Below are 23,086 nucleotides of genomic sequence, written 5' to 3'. Positions count from 1 at the left end.
GAACAGCTCTTGTTACCCAGGCAGCAAACTGCTGAGCCAGGAACTGAGCTGAAGGGCACTGGCAAAGTCCACCGTCTGAGCCCCATTGCAGCCCTCTCTGGAATTCCACTTGAGACAGGTCATGTTGCTTTTGATTTGGAAAAAAAAAAAAAAAGTACCCAGTTAAAAGGGGCCATCCCACCTTCTTACAACCAAGGGGATGAGGAGTAAATAGGAAAGATTTGAGGCTTTTTATGTGTTTTTAAAATTCTTACTCTCTTTGGCTTCTCCATGTCAATGTGCTTTACTTATGCTTACTTGATTAAGACTTTAACATGATTTGCATAATCTTGTCTCAGTGTAACTTGTAGGTCGGAACTGACTGGCCTGAGGATGAAACCCAAAATGTTTCTAAAAGTAACAATAATGTAAACTTTAAATTCTGCAATTATTGTTAATGTACAAGCGATACAAATTTGTTAAGGTTACTGAAGAAAGTTGAAGAACCGTCCTTCATATTTTAGAATAAGAACCCTAAATGGATTCTGCTTCTGAAGAATCAGTTTTAACTCAGTTTTGCTTCTATTTATATGATTCCGTTTGTTGTGTAATCATTGATTTTACATGCTGTTTTTAGTAATAAAATTCTTAGAATATTTCCACCAAATAAAAATTAAAGATAAAAAACCCTTTACATTCTAAAGGGACCACTAGAAGGTAGTTGACTTTCTTTCTATTAATTCTTCAAGTTTTAGTGTCAAGTTTTTATGCTCATATAGATCTTACACCCCTTTTAAGTCATTTCACTTGTATTTCATAGTTTTCTAAAATTTAATTTTGAATGACTGTAAATATGCATCATGATAAACACAAGTATGTGAAAATGTCAGCTCTTGATACATGTGACAGGATTCTAACTGATGAACAGAAAAAACCGTTGGGAGTCCAGGACTGACGGCGACCTCCAACTTCCACATCATCACCAGGAGCAGGTCCTGTCCCCAGCCTCTTTCAGCTTCTGGGAGGAATGCCCTTCGTTCGCCTTCTCAGCTTCCCTGTCCACAGAGCCTGCCCGTTTTTCTATGGGAGGTGGAACTAAAGGGTTAGGGAAATGACCGCGTTTGACAGTTTTCTTTGAGGGAAGAACTCTGCGTTCTCACTGTATGACAGAGACCATATCTTCTGTAATCCTCATAGGAACCTAGTGAGGTGGTGGGGCAGGCAGCGTGGCTGACCTGCCCTAACGGGTATCCCCATTGTCCCACACAAAGCCCCTGGCTCAGGGGAAGCTGACCCCACCCTGCTCCAGAATGATGTCCGCGTGACCTACAACCAGCCTAGGACGAGTTCAGGAAGGAGCAAGTAAGATGTGGTAGCGGGAGCCTTCGAGGAGTCTCCGGAGGGAAGGTTCCTTTTTTCTCAGGAGAAAGTGAAAGATACAGCCTCTCTTGTTCCCTGGACATTGTTGCATCACCCTGAATGGTCGCAGCCACCCTGCTGCCGTCAGAGGTGAAGCCATGAGCATGAGAAATGGAAGCGAGAAGAACGGAGGTCCTTGGCGTGGTCATGTGATTGAATGGCTGGATCAATGCTTCTCAATGAGCCGGCTATCGGCATTTTCAGCAGAGCAGTTCCTTGATGTGGTGGGCTGCTACAAACATTCTAAGATCTCCAACGTCCATGATCCCACCCTCAGAATGCTGCTAGCAGCCCTTGGAATTGTGACAACCGAAAGTTCTACACCCCTGTTCCCAAGCACCCCTCCTTGGGTGGTGATACCATCTCAACCCCGTTGACAGCAAAGATGCACTGTGGCTAAACCTCCTATTGTGTGGGATGAAAAACACAACCTTAGGTTTCAGCCAGCTGGAGTTGAGTTGACTGCTCCTTGCAGCCCAGAGTGTCCAAACAGGAAGACATTATAATAATAATTTTGAAAGAAAGAATACATTGAGCCTCCAAGAGCTCAAGAAATGTACCCAAGGCTATCAGTGAATTGGTAACAGAGCCAGGATTTGGCTCAAGGTCTAACTCTAGGGCCTGGCTATTTTCTCCCTGTCTACCTTCCTTCCGGTCACATGCAAGTTACTCTGGCTGGTTAGTTCAAAGGGAAACAAACAAAACCAACAAAGTACAGAATAGTTATGTGGGGAAAAAAATAGCTGGGAGCAGTGGCTCGCACCTGTAATCTCAGCACTTTGGGAGGCCAAGACGGGTGGATCACTTGAGCCCAGGAGTTTGAGACCAGCCTGGGCAACATGGTGAAACCCTGTCTCTACAATAAAAACAGAAAAATTAGCTGGGCGTGGTGATGCACACCTATAGTTCCAGCTACTAAGGAAGCTGAGGTGACAGGATTACCTCAGCCCAGGAGGATGAGGCTGCAGTGAGCCATGATCGCACCACTGCACTCCAGCCTGGGTGACAGGTTTTTTCTGAGAAACCTGTTTCAAAAATAACACATAAACCCAGTTAGCAGGGGGTGCCTCTGAGGAGCTAAGGTATATGAAGTGGGAGGGAAACTTACTTTTCATTGCAGATTGAATTCTTTATCTAGTGCAAATATCTTTCTATTTTGTAAAACAGCAAAATTTAAAAAGCAGTTGTAAATAAATGTTATGTTATGTATGTTTTGCCACAATTTAAAACATAATAAGAATTTTTTTAAAGCAATGTAGCACTCAACATTGTTCTTACGGGATTCATTACAGCATTTGACTTCTGTCCTCTCATTCGCTACCTTTGGCCACTTGGTCTTATTTCTGTGCCCATTCTTCCTTTCATTATTATGTCTTCCTGTCCACTCCTTCCTTTTCCAGATCGCTGTTGCCTGCCTAGTGTGACCCACCTCCAGTCCTCTGGTGCAGCTCTGATAGAGAAATCTTTGATGCCAACTATATCCACCTACCAAGTATGTTCCGAACTCCTCACCCCAACATAATCTGACACTGACCATGTGTCCGTCCTCCTCTCCTCTAGCCCCTTAATACAGCGTTTTCTGCAGAGCTTCCCCAGGAACCCCTTGGGCTAATGTGAGCTCCAGGCCTTCTGCTCCAAATTTAGCTGAGAGCCATACTTTTACTTGTTTTGCATGTGCAGATTCCCTAAGATTTTGTTTGAGCAAAGTGCTTTTCTTACGCTGTTCTTCCACTGCTATAAATATCTGAGACTGGATAATTGATAAAGAAAAGAGGTTGATTTGGATCACAGCTCTGCAGGCTGCACAGGAAGCGTGGCACTGGCATCTGCTTGGCTTCTGGGGAGGCCTCAGGAAGCCTGCAGTCACAGCAGAAGGTGAACGGGGAGCCAGCAGGTCACAGGCAAGAGAGGGAGCAAGGGTTGGGGGAGACGCCATGTACTTTTAAACACCCAGATCTTGCGAGAACTCGCTCCCTATTGTGAGGACAGCACCAAAGGAAGAGCGCTAAAACAGTTATGAGAAATCTGCCCCCATAATCCAATCGCCTCTCACCAAGACCCACCTCCAACATTAGGGATTACAATTCAGCGTGAGATTTAGCAGGGACAACGTACAAACTATATCAGCACTCCGCAGTAAAACAGTATCACCATTATGACCACCATCACCACCACCACCACCATCACCTTGTATATAAAAGCCAATGCCTTAGAGAAAACTCCTCCAAATCGCTTCCCTTAAAAGTACTTGTGCTTCTCCATATACACCTATATAACAAATCTGCATGTTGTGCACATGTACCCTAGAACTTAAAGTATATTTAAAAAAAAAAAAAAAAGAAAAGCAACTCCTCACTTGTTCAAGTTTTGTTATGAAATTGCAGCAATTCAGTCACAGCTTCAGGCTATACTCGGAATTCTAGTTCTCCTGCTGCTGTTCCTACCACATCTGCATCGACTTCTTCCACTGAAGTCTTGAACCCCTCAAAGCCATCCATGAGGACTGGAATAAACTTCTTCCAAACTCCAAAAAAAAAAAAAAAGTACCTGTGCTTCTCTCCCCACCTCATTATCAAAATTAGCTAGTCACAGACAATTTACAAATTTTACCACCTTTTTGCCATTTTTCTGGACCAACTTAGTAATAATGGCTTCCACTCAGAGGCCAATTTATGGTGAAACTACTGAAGCTTCAGTGCTCTTTGACCTCTTTTCTATGTATTTACATAACCACGGTTTTGTAGAATTTGCAAAAGTAAGGTATTTTAACTGTATTCAGTTAAGGCCATTTGTATAAGATGGTGTTGAAGTGGCCAGTGGCATGTTGAGGATCTAGATGGGGGGCAGGTGAATTAAGGACAAACAAAGGACAGATGAGTTTAATGGTGTACATAGAGGTGGCTTGCAGTCACTGTGTGTCTAGCTGAGGCATTGATGGATGTCGGAATCGTGTCAGAATGGCTTCCAGGAGGCTTCTGTGACCCCTTGTGCCCCCAGCTAGCAGCATGACAGGAAGGTATAAGGCCAGCCAGTCGCAGAAGAACCCCACTTCCGGATGTTCACTTCCATGTTACCCACTCCCCTGAGTGTGGCGGGGCCTAGAGCCCCCTGCCTACTGAATAGCTGTGGGATGTCATTTCTGTGATTAGGTCTCTTGCCAACACTCCCTCTTGCTGACATTCTGATGAATCCAGCTGTTGTGCCTTAAGATGCTTTCTAGAGAGGCTCACATAGAGAGTCACATTTTATTTTATGGTGATCATGCGAAGTGGAATGTATCAGATTTCTGTGCTTGTTGGCACATTCCTATATATATATATGAGATAATATATTATATATACTAGATATAAAATATATATACTATATAGATTGTAGGATATATAGTAGAGAATATATATATATAGTATAGGAAAAAAATATATATGGGTTTTTTTTTTAACAGTCTTGCTGTGTCATCCAGGCTGGAGCACAGTAGCACTATCTCAGCTCACTGTAACCTCCACTTTCCGGGTTCAAATGATTCTTGTGCCACAGCCTCCCGAGTAACTGGGGTTACAGGCATGTGCCACCATGCCTGACTACATTTTTGTATTTTAAGTAGAGATGTTGGCTAGGCTGGTCTCGAACTCTGGCCTCAAGTGATTGGCCTGCTGCCTGCCTCGGCCTCCCAAAGTGCTGGGATTACAGGTGTGAGCCACCATGTCTGGCCCCATACTACATTTTTTAACAACTGACATACAAAGGAGACTTCATAAAGGTCTTCCAAAATTTTTCTACAAAAATGTAAAGGAAAATGTAGCATAGAGACATGTCATGCAATTAATTTAAAAATTATGTTTAATACGTTTTGTGATGTTTGTGGTATATGTCAGTCTTTAAATGTTAAAACTTTGTTATTTTTTTATTCTAAATAAATACTTCTTCCATCTAATTTTTACTGGAAATTGTGTGAACTTTTTCTAAAAGAAGTCTTCATCCCCTGCCACTCCCTGATCACCTACAACCAGAAAAGCTTCAGGCTCTGTAGAGTCTGGATCTGCTTTTAAAAACAAACAAACAAACAAACAAAAACCTGGTCTTATCTTTGTTTAAAACTTTGATGAGGGCACGGTGGCTCAGGCCTGTAATCCCAGCATTTTGGGAGCCTGAGGCAGGTGAATCACCTGAGGTTAGGAGTTCAAACCAGCCTGGCCAAAATGGTGAAAACTCATCTCGACTAAAAATACAAAAATAATTAGTCAGGCGTGTTGGCACATGCCTGCAGTCCAACCTACTCAGGAGACTGAGGCAGGAGAATTGCTTGAACTCGGGAGGCGGAGGTTGCAGTGAGCCGAGATCGCGCCACTGCACTCCAGCCTGGGCAACGAGTGAAACTACATCTAAAAAAAACAAAAAAACAACTTTGATTGAGAAATGCAAATCAGAACCACAATGAGATACCATCTCACACCAGTCAGAATGCCTATTATTAAAAAGTCAAAAAGCAACAGATGCTGACAAGTTTGTGGAGAAAATGTAGCCTTTTACACTGTTGTTGAGAGTGTAAATTACTTTAACCATTGTTAAAGGCAGTGTGGCTATTCCTCAAAGACCTAGAGACACAAATACCATTCAACCCAGCAATCTCATTACTGGATATATACCCAAAGGAATGTAAATCATTCTATCATAAAGACACAGGCACACATATGCTCATTGCAACACTATTCACAATAGCAAAGACATGGAATCAACCTAAATGCCCGTCAATGACAGACTGGATAAAGAAAATGTGGTACATATACACCGTGGAATACTATGCAGCCATAAAAAGGAACAAGATTATGTCCTTTGCAAATACATGGATGGAGCTGAAGGTCATTATTCTTACTAAATTAACGGGAACAGAAAACCAAATACTTCGTGTTCTCACTTATAGGTGGGAGCTAAGTGATGAGAACACATGGACACGTGGTGGGGAAAAACACATGCTGGGGCTTGACAGAAGGTGGGGAGTGGGGAGGAGGGAGAGGATCAGGAAGAACAGCTAATGAGCTGGGTGCGGTGGCTCACACCTGTAATCCCAGCACTTTGGGAGACCGAGGTGGGCAGATCACTTGCAGTCAGGAGTTCGAGACCAGCCTGACCAACATGGCGAAACCCATCTCCACTAAAAATACACACAAAAAAATTAGCTGGGTATGGTGGTGCATGCCTATAATCCCAGCTACGAGGGAGGCTAAGGCAAGAGAATCGTGTGAGCCTGGGAGGCAGAGGTTGCAGTGAGCCAAGATCGTGCCACTGCACTCCAGCCTGGGTGACAGAGCAAAACTCTGTCTCACATGTATATATGTGTGTGTATATGTATACACACATATATATACATACATATATACACACACACATATTCGCACATGTATATACACATACATATATACACACACACATATATACACATACATATATATATACACACACATATATAATTTATCATGAGTGCTGAGTTTTCTGGCACTCCCTTAAATTTGATGCCCAAGCCAAGTGCCTTGCTCACCTCACCAGAGTCCTAGCCCTGCTTGCTGGAGGTGGCTGAAAAGTAACCTAAGATACATTTTCTTCCTAAGTAGCCAGCCCTTGGGTTAAAGTTGAATTTAGTGTGGTATAAAAAATTTTTTTAAATAGCTGTAATTGTATGTGACTTTTATGCACAGACTGTCATTGAAAGGTTATCCAAAAACTAGTAATAGAGTTCACTTTGAGGGAGGGAAAATGGAAAGATAGGAAAGAAGCTTATCTTAGACACTTACCTCAGAAACTTTTTATTTTATTTTTTTGAGACAGATTCTTACCCTGTCACCCAGGCTGGAATGCAATGGCAAGATCTCAGCTCACTGCAACCTCTGCCTCCTGGGTTCAAATCATTCTCCTGCCTCAGCTTCCCGAGTAGCTGGGATTACAGGTGCCTGCTACCATGCCCAGCTAAATTTTGTATTGTTAGTAGAGACAGGGTTTCACCTTGTTGGCCAGGCTAGTTTGATCTACTGACCTCGTCATCCGCCCACCTCAGCCTCTTAAAGTGCTGGGATTACAGGCATGAGCCACCGTGCCCAACCGGAAATGTATTTTAAACCTTTTTTTTTCTTTTTCTTTTTCTTTTCTTTTTTTTTTTTGAGACATATATATATATGAAACAGAGTTTTGCTCTGTCACCCAGGCTGGAGTGCAGTGGTGCGATCATGGCTCACTGCAGCCTTGAATTCCTGGGCTCAAACAATCCTCCACCTCAACATCCCAAGTAGCTGGGACTACAGGCATGCCCCACCATGCCCAGGTAATTTCTTTTTCCTTTGGTGTAGATTGTGTATCCCTATGCTGACCAGGTTAGTTCTGAACTGCTGGCCTCCAGCAATCCTCCCCTCTCAGCCTCTCAAAGTGCTGGGATTACAGGTGCAAGCCGCTGCGCCCAGCCTGTTTTAAATTTTCAAGAGAAAATTTCTTAAGATAAATATATTTTTTCTATATGATAATACTTGTAATAATTACAATACTTATTACAAACAATACTTGTTTATTATGGAAAAATTAGAAAACATAAGCTAAAGTAGGAAATAAAGACATCAAACATTTATACTTTCACCATCTAGCAATAATACTGTTATTAAACATCTTGCTGTTTATCTTTTTCTGCCCGCCCATTTTCACTCCTGCACCCTCCATCACACTTTATACCATTAGTGCCCTGGTTGGTTCTGACTTACTTTCAGATTTTATCTCCAACTAGCATATTCTGCTTGCAAAATAGGGACTGTATCTAATTGGTCTTTGTAACTTTCCTAGAGTGTGGCTTTGGAGGCTTGGTCTGAACTAAAGACCTAGAAGACAGAACACCTGGGATTAAACCCCAATGCCACTGTTTCTGCAAGTTACATGGCCTTTCCAAGCTGCAGTTTCCTCATCTGTAAAATGGGATAATGTTAGAGCCTGCGTCGTAGTGTTGCTCCGTTATGAACATTGAAACAGGAAAACTCATGCAAATTGCTAAGCCTAGCATGTGTTGGTGCACACTAATTGTTTGCTGTGATGATATATCAGCACGGCGCTTCCATTCATTAACTCAACTCATAGTTACTGCATGCTGGCTGTGTGACAGGCTTTTAGGTGCTGGGGGCATAGCAGTAAATAAAACAGATACAAATCCTTCCCTTTGGGGAGTTCATATTCTATTGTCTGGGAAAGGGAGACAAACAATATACAAATAAATACATAAAATACATAGTGTAGGCCGGGCACTGTGGCTCACACCTGTAATCCCAGCACTTTGGGAGCCCGAGGCGGGCAGATCATGAGGTCAGGAGATGGAGACGAGCCTGGCCAACATGGCGAAATCCTGTCTCTACTAAAATACAAAAAATTAGCCAGGCATGGTGGCGCGTGCCTGTAGTCCCAGCTACTTGGGAGGCTAAGGCAAAGGGTTGCTTGAACCCGGGAGGTGGAGGTTGCAGTGAGCTGAGATCATGCCACCACACTCCAGCCTGGTGACAGAGCAAGACTCTGTCTCAAAATAAAACAAACAAAAAAAACCCCTCCAAAAAAACCCCATATATATGTGTGTGTGTGTGTGTGTGTGTATATGTGTATATATGTGTGTGTATATGTGTGTGTGTGTATATATGTATATACGTGTGTATATATATGTATATATACGTGTGTGTGTATAGTGTAGCTGATGATATATGTATTGTGGAAAATATAAAGCTTTGGATATCGTAAGTACTCATTAGATATGAACCGACTGACTAGTTTTTTAATGTTAACATGTAGATGTTTATTACTTTTGTTTTTTAACAAATTAATATCTTTACAATATCTGAGTTTTAATTTCTAACAGAGTACACATTAGTAGATATAACCCAAATAAACTGATGGTCTTGGGATCCTTAACAACATTGAAGAGTGAAAAGAAATCCTTAGAACAAAATGTTTGCGACGCTGCCTTACGGCATTTGGTATGGAAGCTTTTCCACGTGGAACAGTGTAAGTATACAATGGGTCTTCAAAAAGCTCATGAAAAATGCATATTATTTTAAAACTATGCATGGATTTCCTTTTTTTTTTTTTTTTTTTGCACCAAATGAACTTGTACTAACTTGTTGTAGCATGTCTGAACAGGATCCAGGTTGAGGCTGTAAGAAGGATAAGACATCAGTTTGAAAAGACCCCTCTATCAGAGAAACATGAATCCTGCTAAAATTGAAGCAAGAAGAAATATCAAACTTATGGTGAAGTTTGGGTGGAAGACTGGTGAAATCACCGATGCTTTACAAAAAGTTTATAGGCACGATGCCCAAAGAAATCAGCAGTTTGCAAATGGATAACTCATTTTTTAAAATTCTTTTTTATTATTATTATACTTTAAGTTCTAGGGTACATGTGCACAGCGTGCAGGTTTGTTTACATACCGATTGACTAATTTTTTCCCCAGACTCCCCTCCTCTACTTTCTCTCTGTTCCAGTGTCCCCTTTCCAATGGGATTAAGTAACGTGCACAGGGTCTGCTGCAGAGACAGCATGCAGTGGGCCCTGAGTGTGCCGTTTGGAAGGGCTGGGGCATGGAAGAGCCAAGCCCCAAGGTCATGGGACATTTGAACCTAGGACGTCAGAAGATACCAACAGGTGTTTTGATGTGAGTTTTCCTCTGGACCATCACACTGTTGTACTCTTGTGTTTGCGCTCACCCGTGATCAGTAGTCATGGCACTGTGAGGTCAGGACAGTAAACAGCGGCCCGTGGTTCTGTGTGGGGTGAGGGGCTGGCACGCTGGCAGGAGGCGTTTGTGATCCCAGGCAAGTCCTGACTGTGTCTGGCTGGCTGCTGCTGCAGGACCTTTCACCGTGTTTACCTTTGCTCTGCTCCCCAGCGGACGACGTTTGAGGTCGCATTTCCAAACAGACCTCTACTTTGACCTCATGCAGCGTGACGGGGAATAGACAACAGAATTGTAAGGCAAACACCTGTTTGTAAATAAGGAGAAACCCAACCACCTGGGTCAAAATGAATGAGCCCAAACCTAAAATAAATCAGAGTAGGGGCAAGAGGGTTGCCTTTATAAAGGAAAAATAAAACTTAGAGGCTGTTTTCCGTAAGCGTGTGCTTTCCGTAGCACCTTCAGCACTGTGATAAATGTAGGGTGTTCTTGTGAGGAGATTTTAAGTATGTGAAAGTTAATTTATTCCTGCAATCTTCCCATATCCAAACCTTAACAGATCAGTTCTCACAAAGTTTAAATCATCACACTATATATGTAATCATTTTTTCACTACTATGATGGCTAAAATTCCTCAACACAGATTGTTTGCTACAAACTGGCATGGGATGTGTTTTAATACTGCTTGCTTTGTGTGTATCAGTAAAGCTTAAAAACGATTAAGATTTGTAACTTTTCCTTTTCCCAAATGTAAAGCTTTCCACAAAAACTACAAAAAAATCCATTAGTTTCTCTACATGGTAGTCAGTCTTTATAAAACAGTCGCCAAGCCTTGCCTCCTGGTGTTCACACCTCTCCCATAGCCCATGTCACCAACAGGAGGCTGCACAAGTGGTAATGTGTAACGTCCAAGGCTGAGTCACAAAAGAGCTGAGCACTCCCCCAACCCTCCCCTGCTTTGAGGAAGCTGGCCGCCATGTTGTGAGAACACTCAAGCAGCCCTTCAGAGCAACCAGCATCAATTTGCCAGCCATGTGAGTTAACCTCCTTGGAAGCAGATTTAAGACTCTGATGGCTGTAGCCCTGGCTGACAGGTTCATTGCAACCTCATGAGAAACTGAGCCAGAACCACCCTAATAAAACATTCCCCAATTCCCTAACCCTCAGAAGCTGTACAATTGTAAATATTTACTGTTGCTAAAGACATACTAAGTTTGAGGTAATCTGTTACACAGCCATAGATAATTAACATACTTTGTGTACATAAATATCTATAAATGCTTAGGAAGGATCTAGAAAGATGCACGTGGGGAATGTGGTGAACTTGGAAGAGGTGGAATAGTAGCAAAGAAATAATACTTTTGTCTGTATCGCTTTAATTTTTCCTCCAAGTGCATATATGTATGTTTCAATTATATAATTAAAAATAAATTTAGGGATTCACTATAGTAGCAACCCTGGGTAATCCTTGGAGAGGGCCTGAGAGACAAGGACATGTGGATCCCAGTGGCCGGGCTTCCTCCTTGGCTGAGGCTCTCCGCCTTGGCGGGCGCTGGTCACTTTTGCATTTGAGGGTCTGGAGCTGCGACGGGAAAGCACTTGCTGGCGAGGAACCGCCGTGGCCTGTCTGACTCCTCTCCGCAGCTGTGGCCCAATCCGGATTTCAGGAACACGCCAAGGAAGATGTCTAAGTCCAGCTTAGACTTTAAGCGTTACGTAACCAATTGGAGATTGGCTGAGACCCTGGCGCTGCCCGCTGTGGGCAGCGACAAATGTCGCCAATCGTATGGAGAAAACAAAACAGACCTCCACACCTATTGCTGCAGTGCAATCCGGGTCCTGGAATCCTGACTCAGGCATTACTTGAAGTTGATGCCAAAGCGGTTGCCCTTGAAAGTGACAAAACTTTTATTGCACATTTGGAGTCCTTAGGAAAAAATCTGGATGGAAAACTACAAGTGAGTCACTGTGACTTCTTTAAAATAGATCCTAGAAGTGGTGGAGTAATAAAACCACCTGCTATGGCTTCTCAAGGGCTGTTTCAGAATTTGGGAATAGAAGCAGTTCCTTGGACAGCAGGCATCCCTTGAAAAGTAACTGGAATGTTCCCAAGTAGAGGTGAAGAAAGGGCATTTTGGAAACCTGCATATGACTTGTATTCCTGTACTTCTATATATAAATTTGGACGAATAGAATGAAATATCTTTATTGGTGAAAAAGAATTCCAGAAACTAACAGCAGATACCCGAAATCCAGACTTGTATCATGTATGAAGTGTTATCTGGCACGCAGCTTGTGAGATTAAGGTTCTGCTCATGGAGCCTTGGTCATCATTTGATGTGTACACCCAAAATGGGCGGCTGGAAAACCCAAAGCATAGGGAATTATTAGAACTATTACAACACAATCTGTATCTTATTCGAATGACTCCTTGTGGAAATTTATTTACCAAGAACTTAACACTTATTCACTATAATATATTTTTTCACATGTTAAAGCACTGTTTTGTGAGGTGCAGTGCCAATGTAATAGACCACTTACGTTCACTGACTCCACTTGATGCAATGGATATATGGCCGCAAATAGGAAAAAAGGAAGAAGAGAAAATAACTAACGTGTACCCTCAAAACTTCAAAAAACTTTTTGAAACTATAGAGTGTTCCAAAGATTGTGCTTGTAAATGGCTATATGATGAAACCCTGGAAGATATGTAGCACCTACGCTGTTGTTTTTGGCGGAGCAGTTTATTTGGAAACTATGACATGAAAACCAAATTTGAAAGCTCACATCCTTTCAGCAGAAGATAACTGTTCTTGTTTTGCACATGCCAGGCAGATCATTTAGTTGATATCATTGGCATATTGGATGAAATAGTGGCTGCTATTTTATTCACAATCGAATAAAATGAAAACTTCAATTAATTGTGGATTTGATCAGATTGAATTCGTTTTGTTTCAGATTCCTATTTAAATATTTCACTTTCACTGTTGCTGATTTTTGCCTCTCCTTGAGGAGCAAGAGTCTGTTTATTATTAAGCTTAGAAAGTAAACAAAACCTGATTTACTGATTTGTTTTGCATTTCAGTTGGTTGAAATGTATTGTCAAGTACTGTACAATGAAATTGTTTAAATTTTAATATGATTTAAACTTTTTTAGAAATTAAAATATTTTAAATAAAAATAAGTAAATAAATTTGAAGCCAAAGCTTGGAAGCAACAAAGATGTCTTTCAGTAGGTGAATGCATAAATAAAATGTAGTATATCTAGACAGTGGAATATTATTCAGCAGTAAAGAGGAACACACTGTCAAGCCACAAAAAGACAGGGAGAAAACTGAAGTGCATATGACTGAGTGAAAGAAGCTTGAAAAGACTATATACTGTATGATTCTCACTATGACATTCTGGAAAAGGCGAAACTTGGAGATAGGAAGAGCAGTGGGTGCCATGGTTTAGGGGAGAGAGGGATGAGTAGGCAGAGCACAGAGGTTTGAGGGCAGTGAAACTATTCTGCATGCCACTGTAATGGTGGATGCATAACATTATTAAAACCCGTAGAATGGGCTGGGCGCGGTGGCTCACGCCTGTAATCTCAGCACTTTGGGAGACCGAGAGGGGCAGATTATGAGGTCAGGAGATCGACACCATCCTGGCTAACACGGTGAAACCCCGTCTCTACTAAAAATACAAAAAAACTAGCCGGGCGAGGTGGCGGGTGCCTGTAGTCCCAGCTGCTTGGAAGGCTGAGGCAGGAGAATGGCGTGAACCCGGGAGGCAGAGCCTGCAGTGAGCCGAGTTGGTGCCACTGCACTCCAGCCCGGGCGACAGAGCAAGACTCCGTCTCAAAAAGAAAAAAAAAGAAAAGAAAAACCCTGTAGAATGTGCAACACCAAGACTAAGCCTTAATGTAAACGATGGACTTTAGTTTAAAATAATGTGTCCAGCTAGAAGAGCACATTTTAATGTTCCCAACACAAAGAAATGATGAATGTTTTAGGTGATGGACAGCTTAATTACCCTGATTTGATCACTACACATGGTATACATGAATTGAAATATCACACTGTACCACATAAATATGTACAATTGTGTTTCAACTAAAAATAATAATAAGGCTAGCCACAATGGTTCATCCCTGTAGTCCTAGCACTTCGGGAGGCTGAGGCGAGAGGACTGCCTTGAGGCCAAGAGTTCAAGACTAGTCTGACCAATATAGTGAGACCCTCGTCTCTATAAAAAAAATTTTTAAGCAAAAAGTTAATTAATTTAAAAATATGTGATACAAAAGAATGTGTCAATGTCTCATCAGCTGTAACAAATACATTACATTCATGTTCATTGTTAACAGAGCAAACAATGAGCTTGGGTTGCCGAGGGGTGTATGGGAAAGCTTCCACTCAGTTTTTCTGTAAACCTAAAACTGCTCTAAAAATAAAACATATTAATTATTTTTAAAATAAAATAAAATTATAAGATGACTAAAGACAAACAGACAAACATAGATATCACATCTAATTTGCCATTCAGGGCTTGCTGGAATAGCAACTTTTCTGAGCAAGGTGGGAAGGCTGATTCATTTGTCACCCTTATTTCTGCCCCCACCTTTTTTTTTTTTCAGCCAGCAGATGGGATAAAATTTTAAAAACCTTGACTTTGGAATAAAGAACATTCTAAAACCTGGGTCCCTTACAAGCATGTATTGTTAGAAACAGGCCCCAAAAAGCCAAACACAAGTTGAGAATGGGCTCCCATGATGTGCTGAGAGGCTCTGGGGAGCCAACAGATCTGGAAGAACTCAGCCATGAACCTCACTGCATGGATCTAGGCCACAAGAGAGGCAGCTCGCACTGGAGCCACTGCCCCTGGCCTGACAAGTCAACTCCTTCGCCCAGAGGCCTAGTGCGCCCAGACAGCTCCTGGGACCCGCGCATGCCCACTTTCTGGGTCAGGTTCTTAACACGCGAGGGTGAGCAGAGAGATGAACAGGACTGTCCAGGGTCTGGGGAAGGGGGGCAGCCCGGAGAGGCGCTGGGTGGCACCAGGCTGGGCAGTGATGAAGGCTGAGTCTGGTCCCGGGAGACGGCTTCCCCACTGTGGTCCACGGTGGCACCCACATGTGATCTGTCGAGGGAGGAAGCCACACACACCAGGAGCAGTGCCTCTCACTCACTGAACAAGCATCACTCCAGGCCAAGCTCAGTGCTGGGGAGACACAGGTGAACAAGCCTGGGTTCCAGGCTTCTTCCAGTGGGGTTCAGATTGTGTCAGAATAAGCAGCCACACTAGGGTGTAAGTAGCATCCCATGGCGACAATTGCTGCGAAAAAACCAAAGCAAGGGAAGGAGACCAGGAGGAGAGGCCCGCGGGAGGGGCCGGGTAGGATGGGGGTCAGGAAAGGCTTGCGGGGCTGCAAATGGGCAGTTGGCTAACGTGCCTTCCAGGGACTCCAATCTCCCCAGAAAAGCACCAGGTCCTCCCTGAGGGCTACAGTGCATCCGAAAAGTCCAGGGTCAGCCAGGTCTCGGTGCACAGAATGCTTCATGGGGACCAAGGCTTTAGTCGGTGGATGAAATGGCCTGCCCGTCTGTGCCATTCTCAGTGCCTTCCTAAGAAAGAAAAATCAAAGCTTGCTTCCCAGCTTGCCCCATTCAAAAAAACAATCCTATTCAGGAAGACTTTGTGTTGAGGGAAAATGTCCACAGTGACTCCTCTCGTGCCCGTTGAGAAGGAGGTGCGGGGATGGAAATGACTCATGGGAAGCTGCTTTGTGAACCAGCAGACCTAGTGGTTCGATGATGGATGCCCACAGCACCCTCCACCACGGTCCACTTGACCACAGGACAGTCAGCGGCACATGAGTCCTTTCAAGGGCCCTTGCCAGTGTGACCTCCTCCTTCCCTTCCCCTCCTGGCTTGCGGCAGGCTTTGATTTGCTCCAAATCCAATGGTTGCATTCATCGGAGATCACAGATTCTAAAGTGTGCAGCCTCGCCCATGAGGCTACAATTCCAGAGGTCACCTGACAGAGCCAGAAATGCACGTGCCGCTTGCACAGAGAAACAAATTATGTCCTGAGAGTTGCCTGGATCCTGGGGAGGTGGAAAGCTGTCCTCAAATAGGACGTGCGTTCAGTAGAAGAGGCAGCTGGCACCTCACCCGGGACTCGCAGCGAGGTGGGCTTCTCACCCTTCCTGCCGTGCTGCCCGGCTGATACCATCCCTTTGGCCACGCCTGTCTTGGGCCTTTATTAAAAGGGAAGGGTGAATTAAATAAAACAATGATGTGGAAGAAATTCAGGGGAAATGATATTATTACAAAATGAAAATAAGGCCAGACATGGTGGCTCTCAGCACTTTGGGAGGCTGAGGTGGGAGGATCACTTGATGCCAGGAGTTCGAGACCAGCCTGGGCAACACAGTGAGACCCTGTTTAAGTTAATATAGATTATAAATATAATATATATTTATAAGTTAATTATATTTGTAAGTTAATATATATTAACTTATATAGTTATATATAAACTTATATAGTTAATATATTATATATTATATAATATATATAAAACATATAGTTAATGTGTATAACTATATAAGTTTATGTATTATTAATATATTAATTAATAGGTATTGATATTAATATCTAAATATATAATTAATAGATATTTATTAGCTGGGGGTGTTGGTGTGCACATGTCATCCTAGCTACTTGGGAGACTGAAGTAGGAGGATCACTTGAGCCCAGGAGTTTGAGGCTGCAATGAGCTATTATCGCACCACGGCACACTAGCCTGGGCAAGGAGCGAGACCCTGTCTCAAAAAAAAAAAAAAAAAAAAAAGAAGAAGGAAGAGAAAGAAGAAATAAAGAAATGAAAATAATAGTATTTTAAGCCAGGAGAATGAAGGAAGAAAAGGGCAAAATATCAGTATGAAACACCCTGCTATTGTGGAGGTGGCACAAAAGTACCAGAGTTAATTATAAAAAAGTTGAGCAATGCACACATATACAAGACCTCCATTGCCAGAGAATTACAAAGGTGATAACATTCTCAATTATGGCATAAATATTCCATCTCTGGGTCTTGCATCTTATTCATGGTGTTCATTTCTTGCAGTGCTTTGTAATTCTTTGTGTGTGAACTGATTTTTGTGAGTTTTCTATGGGAGTCCTGTGAGTTCTGGGTGGTAAAAATGTGGCTGCGGAATAAAACAGTACAAGACTTCCTGTTGCCAGAGTCTCTGGGGATTTCAATGGTCATGGGTCCAGTTGTGTGTTCATTTTTCAGATTTTAGTTCTTGCACCATGCAGGGAGTTAGATTCAGATCCCAACCCCATAGCTCCTAGCCACCTTCAGCTTTTGCTATTGAAGACACATTGGATCGGTGTAATCCTGGTAAGTGAAAAGCTTGGGAGGCAGCTAATATTTCTATATTTCTCTCATTATTTATGATACAAATAGAATTGCATTTTTTAGTTTAGACTTGTTCACTATTTTGTATAAAATAAGGGCAAAATGCAATAAGATATTCAAACAATTGTGAAATCATCATTTTACTATTGTGAAACAAAGGTGGCAGTTCAGCCAAAACTGATCTATTGACTGACAGGCAGGCCTCTGCACGTGGTGTGATAGTTTGTGCGTGAAAATAGACAACTTGTAGTAAATCAGGTTTGGGATAAAAGAGACAAAAAGCTAAAGGTGATAAATAAGTTAAAATCAGAAAAATAGATGAAATGAAGGATTAAAAATTAAACACTAAGAAGTTAAAAGTAAAATAATCCCTCACCAAAAAATACAGTTAATTAATTGTCTTTTTAATTAATTAAGTGACCTGCATGGCCAGCCTCCTGTCTCCAGGACCTGAAAGGACTATAAACTGTGTCTGAGCCTCTCCTGTGTCCCCTCTTGAGGTTGCACCTGATTGGCCATCACCTAAAAGAACACAGAACTGTATGGGATAAAGGTGGCATTCAAAATTGGTCAGGAAAATATGAGTCATTTAATAAATACCACTGGTATAACTAGTTGGCTATGAGGTGGGAAGAATCTCTCTGACTTCTAATTCTCAAAATAAATTCCAGGTAGATTTGAAAAACGTAATACAGCTGGGCACGGTGGCTCACGCCTATAATCCCAGCACTTTGGGAGGCTGAGGCAGGGAGATCATCTGAGGTCAGGAGTTCAAGACCAGCCTGGGCAACACAGTGAAACCCCATCTCTACTAAAAGTACAAAAATTACCCAGGCATGATGGCACACTCCTGTAATCCCAGCTACTCAGGAGGCTGAGACACAAGAATAACTTGAACCTGAGAGGCAGAGGTTACAGAGTGGAGATCGTACCACTGCACTCCAGCCTGGGTGACAGAGTGAGACTTTGTCTCAAAAAAAAAAAAAAAGTAATACAAAAATCGAAACCCAAGGGGACTCTAAGAAAGTATAAGTGAGAAAAAAAAAAAAAAAGAAAACCTTCACTGGGCAAGACCTGACTTAAGCAAGAAACAAAATCAAAAGGCCAACATGAATGTACCTGCAAAGCATAAACAGTAATTCACCTGCTTAAAAATCCAACATTTCTTCACGGCAAAAATTGTAATGAGCAAAGCCAAAAGAAACCACAGAAGAATCAATATTCCCACTATCTTTGACAAAAGGCTCACTCTTTGGTGGGCAATAAAATAATATCTATCAATGTTTTCAAAGAAATGGTTTTGACCTAATAAGTCTGCTTCTAGAACTTGATCCCATACTTTCGTGTGTACATATGTATTTCACTGAAGCACTGTTAGTAACAGGAAAAGAGCAGAAACACTGTACATGCTTTGTGAAGAGGGCACAGGTTCAATATACTATGGGACATCCATAATTTATGTCAGAGGGGCCAAAGGAAACCTTCCCCTTTGCCCTCTGAATGCTGGCTGAAAATCAACTGACAAAAGATAGATTAAAGCCAGGTGTCATGTCTCATGCCTATAGTCCCAGCTACTCAAAAGACTGAGGCAGGAGGATCACTTGAACCCAGGAGTTCAAGGCTGCAGTGAGCTATGCTTATACCCTCTACTCCAGCCTGGGCAACAGAGCAAGATTCCTGTCTCTTAAAAAAGAAAAAAAGGCAGATTAACAGGAGAAGAGTCATATAAATTTATTAGTGTGTGATTCTCCCACCATGCAATGGGGTACAGATGGTTAAATACCCTTTCTTTTAGGGAAAGGGAGGTGAGGAAGCATGGATGATGTTAGGAGGGTAGTAAAGGAGTTTTAGGATGATTCAATGAACTTGAAGAGCATATAATGGCCTGGGGACAAAGTCTGATGGGGCCGCAGAGCAGGCATGTCCAGGTGTGTTGACAGACCACAGTCCTCTTCCTGCGACATGGATTCAGTTAATGGAAACTCAGGGAAGGGAGTCGAGTAGCTATTCTTGTGTGGATATGAAGCAATCCCCAAGATACAGAGTTAAGAAAAAATCAGGGAGGCTCAGAACTGTGTGAATACCAAGCTTTTATTAGTGCAATAAAAGGGGAGGAGTGTGCTTGTTATGTACATAGAGGACTTTTTTTTTTTTTTTGAGACAGGGTCCCACTCTGTTGCACAGGCCAGAATGCCGTGGCACCATCATAACTCACTGCATCCTTGAGCTTCTGGCCTCAAGGGATTCTCCCACCTCCCGAGTAGCTCAGACTACATGCGTGTGCCACCACATCTGGTTAATTTTTCAATTTTCTATACAGACTGGGTCTCTCAATGTTGCCCATGCTAGTCCTGAACTCCTGGGCCCAAGGGATCCTCCGGCCTCAGTCTCCCAAAGTGCTAGGATTACAGACATAAGCCACCATGCCTGTCCACATAGAGGACTTCTAACAGGCAACACAAGAAGCCAGTAACAGTGTTGCCTCTGGAGACAGAGATTAGGAGAGCAGAGGTCTTGCTTGCTTTTCATTGTATATGCTTTTCATCTCTTTCCATTTTCGTTATGTGCTTTTATTACTTTTTCAATTAAAAGCAGTTAATACTAAATCAGGGAAAACAAGTTGGAAGCAAGACATTTTTACCTTAAAGGAATATAAAGAAAATTAAACTAGAAAGAGAAAATGGAAAACAAAACAGCAAGCGTTCAAGCATTTTATATATATATATATACACACACACACACACACACATACATATATGAATAGTGTGGAGATAAAGGGCTGTAAAACCGAATCAAGCATGGCTAAAACAGGAAAAATAACAGGGGAATAAGGAAGGCAGAAGGCAAAACATAGCAGGGGGAGGCAGACAGAGCCGAGTCCTCTGAGGAGGGTGTAGGTTGGACACCGGGTGCCCATGGGTTCCCCCCGAGGGATGCCTGAAGCTGAGTCACATGGAGGTGGTGGAGGCTCAGAGGCAGAAAAGGAGGACAGAGAGAATCCAGGCTGAAGGGGGAAACCACTGTGTGGCGGGTGCAAAGGCTCACCCAGGCCAACTCTCCATGGCCCTGTGGCTGTGGTTTGGAGAACGATGGCTGGCGTGGAAGCGGATGTTAAGTCCCGGGCCTTAGAGCACCTGTTCCCACGGACATGCGAGAGCAGGCTTGGGACAGGCTGTTGAGAGAGCAGGCAGCACGCAGGGAAGACCAGCAGCTCTGAACCGACATCTGCTGCCACACTGTGCAAGATTTGGTTTCATCAATGACCCCGTATGACAAAAAGAAGCAGTGGTTCCCATGGTTTCATGGAACTCAGGTCCTCTCCTCTCTCCAGTCACAGAGAGCCTCGTGTAGACTCTTCATAGGGTGGAACCCTAAGAAGGAGACACTGGGTCTCGGGTAAATGGAACAATAAAGGAGATGTTGTATTTGGAACCTAATGTGGAGGAATGGGCCACATAAATAACTGAATAGAGGCCGGGTGTGGTGGCTCATGCCTGTAATTCCAGCACTTTGGGAGGCCAAGGCAGGAGGATTGCTTGAGGCTGGAATTTCAAGACCAGCCTGGGCAACAAAAAGAGATTCCATCTCTACAAAAAATAAGAATTAGCTGGGCATGTGGTGGTGCACCCAGCTACTCAGGAGGCTGAGGTGGGAGGATTGCTTGAGCCCAGGAGGTCAAGGCTGCAGTGAGCTATGATTGCACCACTGCACTCAGCCTGGAGGACAGAGCAAGACTCTGTCTCTTTAAGAAAAAAAAAAAAAAGTGAGAGTTTCACCAGGAATGGGGGAAGTTGTTGCTTCTTTTTCTTTTTCTTTTTTCTTTTTTGAGATGGAGTGTTGCTCTGTCTCCCAGGCTGGAGTGCTGTGGTGTGATCTCGGCTCACTGCAAGCTCCGCCTCCTAGGTTCAAGCAATTCTCCTGCCTCAGCTTCCTGAGTAGCTAGGACTACAGGCACCATCATGCCCGGCTAATTTTTTGAATTTTTAGTAGAGATGGGATTTCACCATCTTGGCCAGGCTGGTCTCGAACTCCGGACCCCAAGCAGTCCGCCTGCCTTGGCCTCCCAAAGTGCTGGGATTACAGGCTTGAGCCACCACCTCCAGCCGGGATGAAGGAAGCTTAAACTCCAAAGCTAGAGTCCCTTTGGGTCTTCCATTCTGGTCTCTTTTGTCCCAAAGTTGAGGGAAAGGGTGGGCAGGGAGGAGAGGGAAGGAAGAAGATTGGGAAGGCCTTGAGCTCCCCCTTCAGGTCAAAGTCTGTGCAGACTTTAGCAATGACAGCAGGCTAGGAGAGCAGTTTTCGGTGTGTGGCTGGTGGGCCCCCAGGTCTCCTAGAGCCTTTGGGGAAAGGGAGTTGGGTTGTGAGGTTGAAACTATTTTCGTAACAATGTTCAGACATTATTTGCCTTTTTAACTTTGTGGACACTTGCACTGATACTGCAAAAGCAATGATGGGTAAAACCTTGCCAATATCACTTAAAAATATCCTAGATAAACCAATAAAAAGAATTAATTTTATTAACTCTCAACTCTTGAGTGCATGTCTTTTTAATATTCAGTGACGAAATAGGAAGTATTTTGTCACTTCTACTACCAATGTATGACGGTTGCCTTGAGGAAAAGCTCTTGGATGATTGAGTTTTGAATTGAACTGGCTGCTTTTATAGTGAAACACTATTTTTTACTTAAAAGAACAATGGATAAACTATAATTATTCAGACTTGGGCATCTGGTAGACATTTTCTTGAAAATGTCCCATGTGAGCCTCTGACTACAATGAAGCACAGTGAAAACAACTGAAATAATGCATTGCTGATGCTAAAATCTGAACTTTGAAGGAAAAATGATAATTTTGAAATACTTGTATGCACCATGAGCTTGGCAGCTACCTGGTATTTAAAGACTTTTATGGTGAGCTTAGCATTGAAACAAATGTGATTGTTATTATTAGATAAGAAAAGCTGTCAACATTTCAGTGAACCATATTTTCCAAGTGATCAACGTATAATGTTACACAACCATGCATTGGTAAAAGATCCATGTAAAGTACAAGATAAACCGACTGTAATGTAACATAGTGTGGACAGTTTGATGATAAGGTTTCAGATTCCACATTGTAACTACCTTAAAGAAATGACATCCAGTTTAGTCTTGGTGTCATATCAAAGAAGAATGTCTACAGTCTTCTGAAAAGGCCGTTAAAGACACTCCTTCCTTTTCCAGCTGTATATCTATCCGAGGCTGGATTTTCTTCATATACTTCGAGCAGAACACATATCAAAACTTGTAGAATGCAGAAGTAGGTATGAGGATCCAACTGTTTTTTAAAAAGCCAATCATTAAAAAGATTTGCAAAAAAGCCAGGTGGGCATGGTGGCATGTGCCTGTAGTCCCAGCTACTCAAGAGACTAAGTGGGTGGGAGGATTCCTTGTGCTCAGCAGGCTAAGATGGCACTTGTTGAATAGCCACTGGATTCTAGCTTGGGCAACATAGTAAGAACCTGTCTCTAATAACAAAAAGAAAGAGAGAAAGAAAGAAGGAGAGAGAGAGAGAAGAGAGAGAGAGAGAAGGAAGGAAAGAAAGAAGGAAGGAAGGAAA

The 23,086-nt window shown here is 42.7% G+C and overlaps 1 protein-coding gene and 1 pseudogene across 1 annotated transcript in view; both read left to right on the top strand.

Moving 5' to 3' along the window:
• Positions 1 to 10,230, top strand: part of LYRM4 (LYR motif containing 4) — a 216,047-nt gene extending 205,817 nt beyond the window's left edge. Inside the window, exon 3 of the mRNA XM_011984590.1 lies at positions 9,891 to 10,230. Within this exon, the coding sequence (XP_011839980.1) occupies positions 9,891 to 9,917 (27 nt within the window). The 3' untranslated portion in view covers positions 9,918 to 10,230. The remainder of the gene's footprint in view (positions 1 to 9,890) is intronic.
• Positions 10,231 to 11,575: 1,345 nt separating this feature from the next.
• On the top strand, positions 11,576 to 12,795 carry LOC105542877 (annotated as a pseudogene).
• Positions 12,796 to 23,086: the final 10,291 nt, after the last annotated feature.

The sequence above is a fragment of the Mandrillus leucophaeus genome, unplaced genomic scaffold (assembly GCF_000951045.1).
Source record: "Mandrillus leucophaeus isolate KB7577 unplaced genomic scaffold, Mleu.le_1.0 Scaffold27, whole genome shotgun sequence".
In the NCBI taxonomy this organism is placed as follows: Eukaryota; Metazoa; Chordata; class Mammalia; order Primates; family Cercopithecidae; genus Mandrillus; species Mandrillus leucophaeus.
This window is presented reverse-complemented; position numbering and strand designations above follow the sequence as displayed.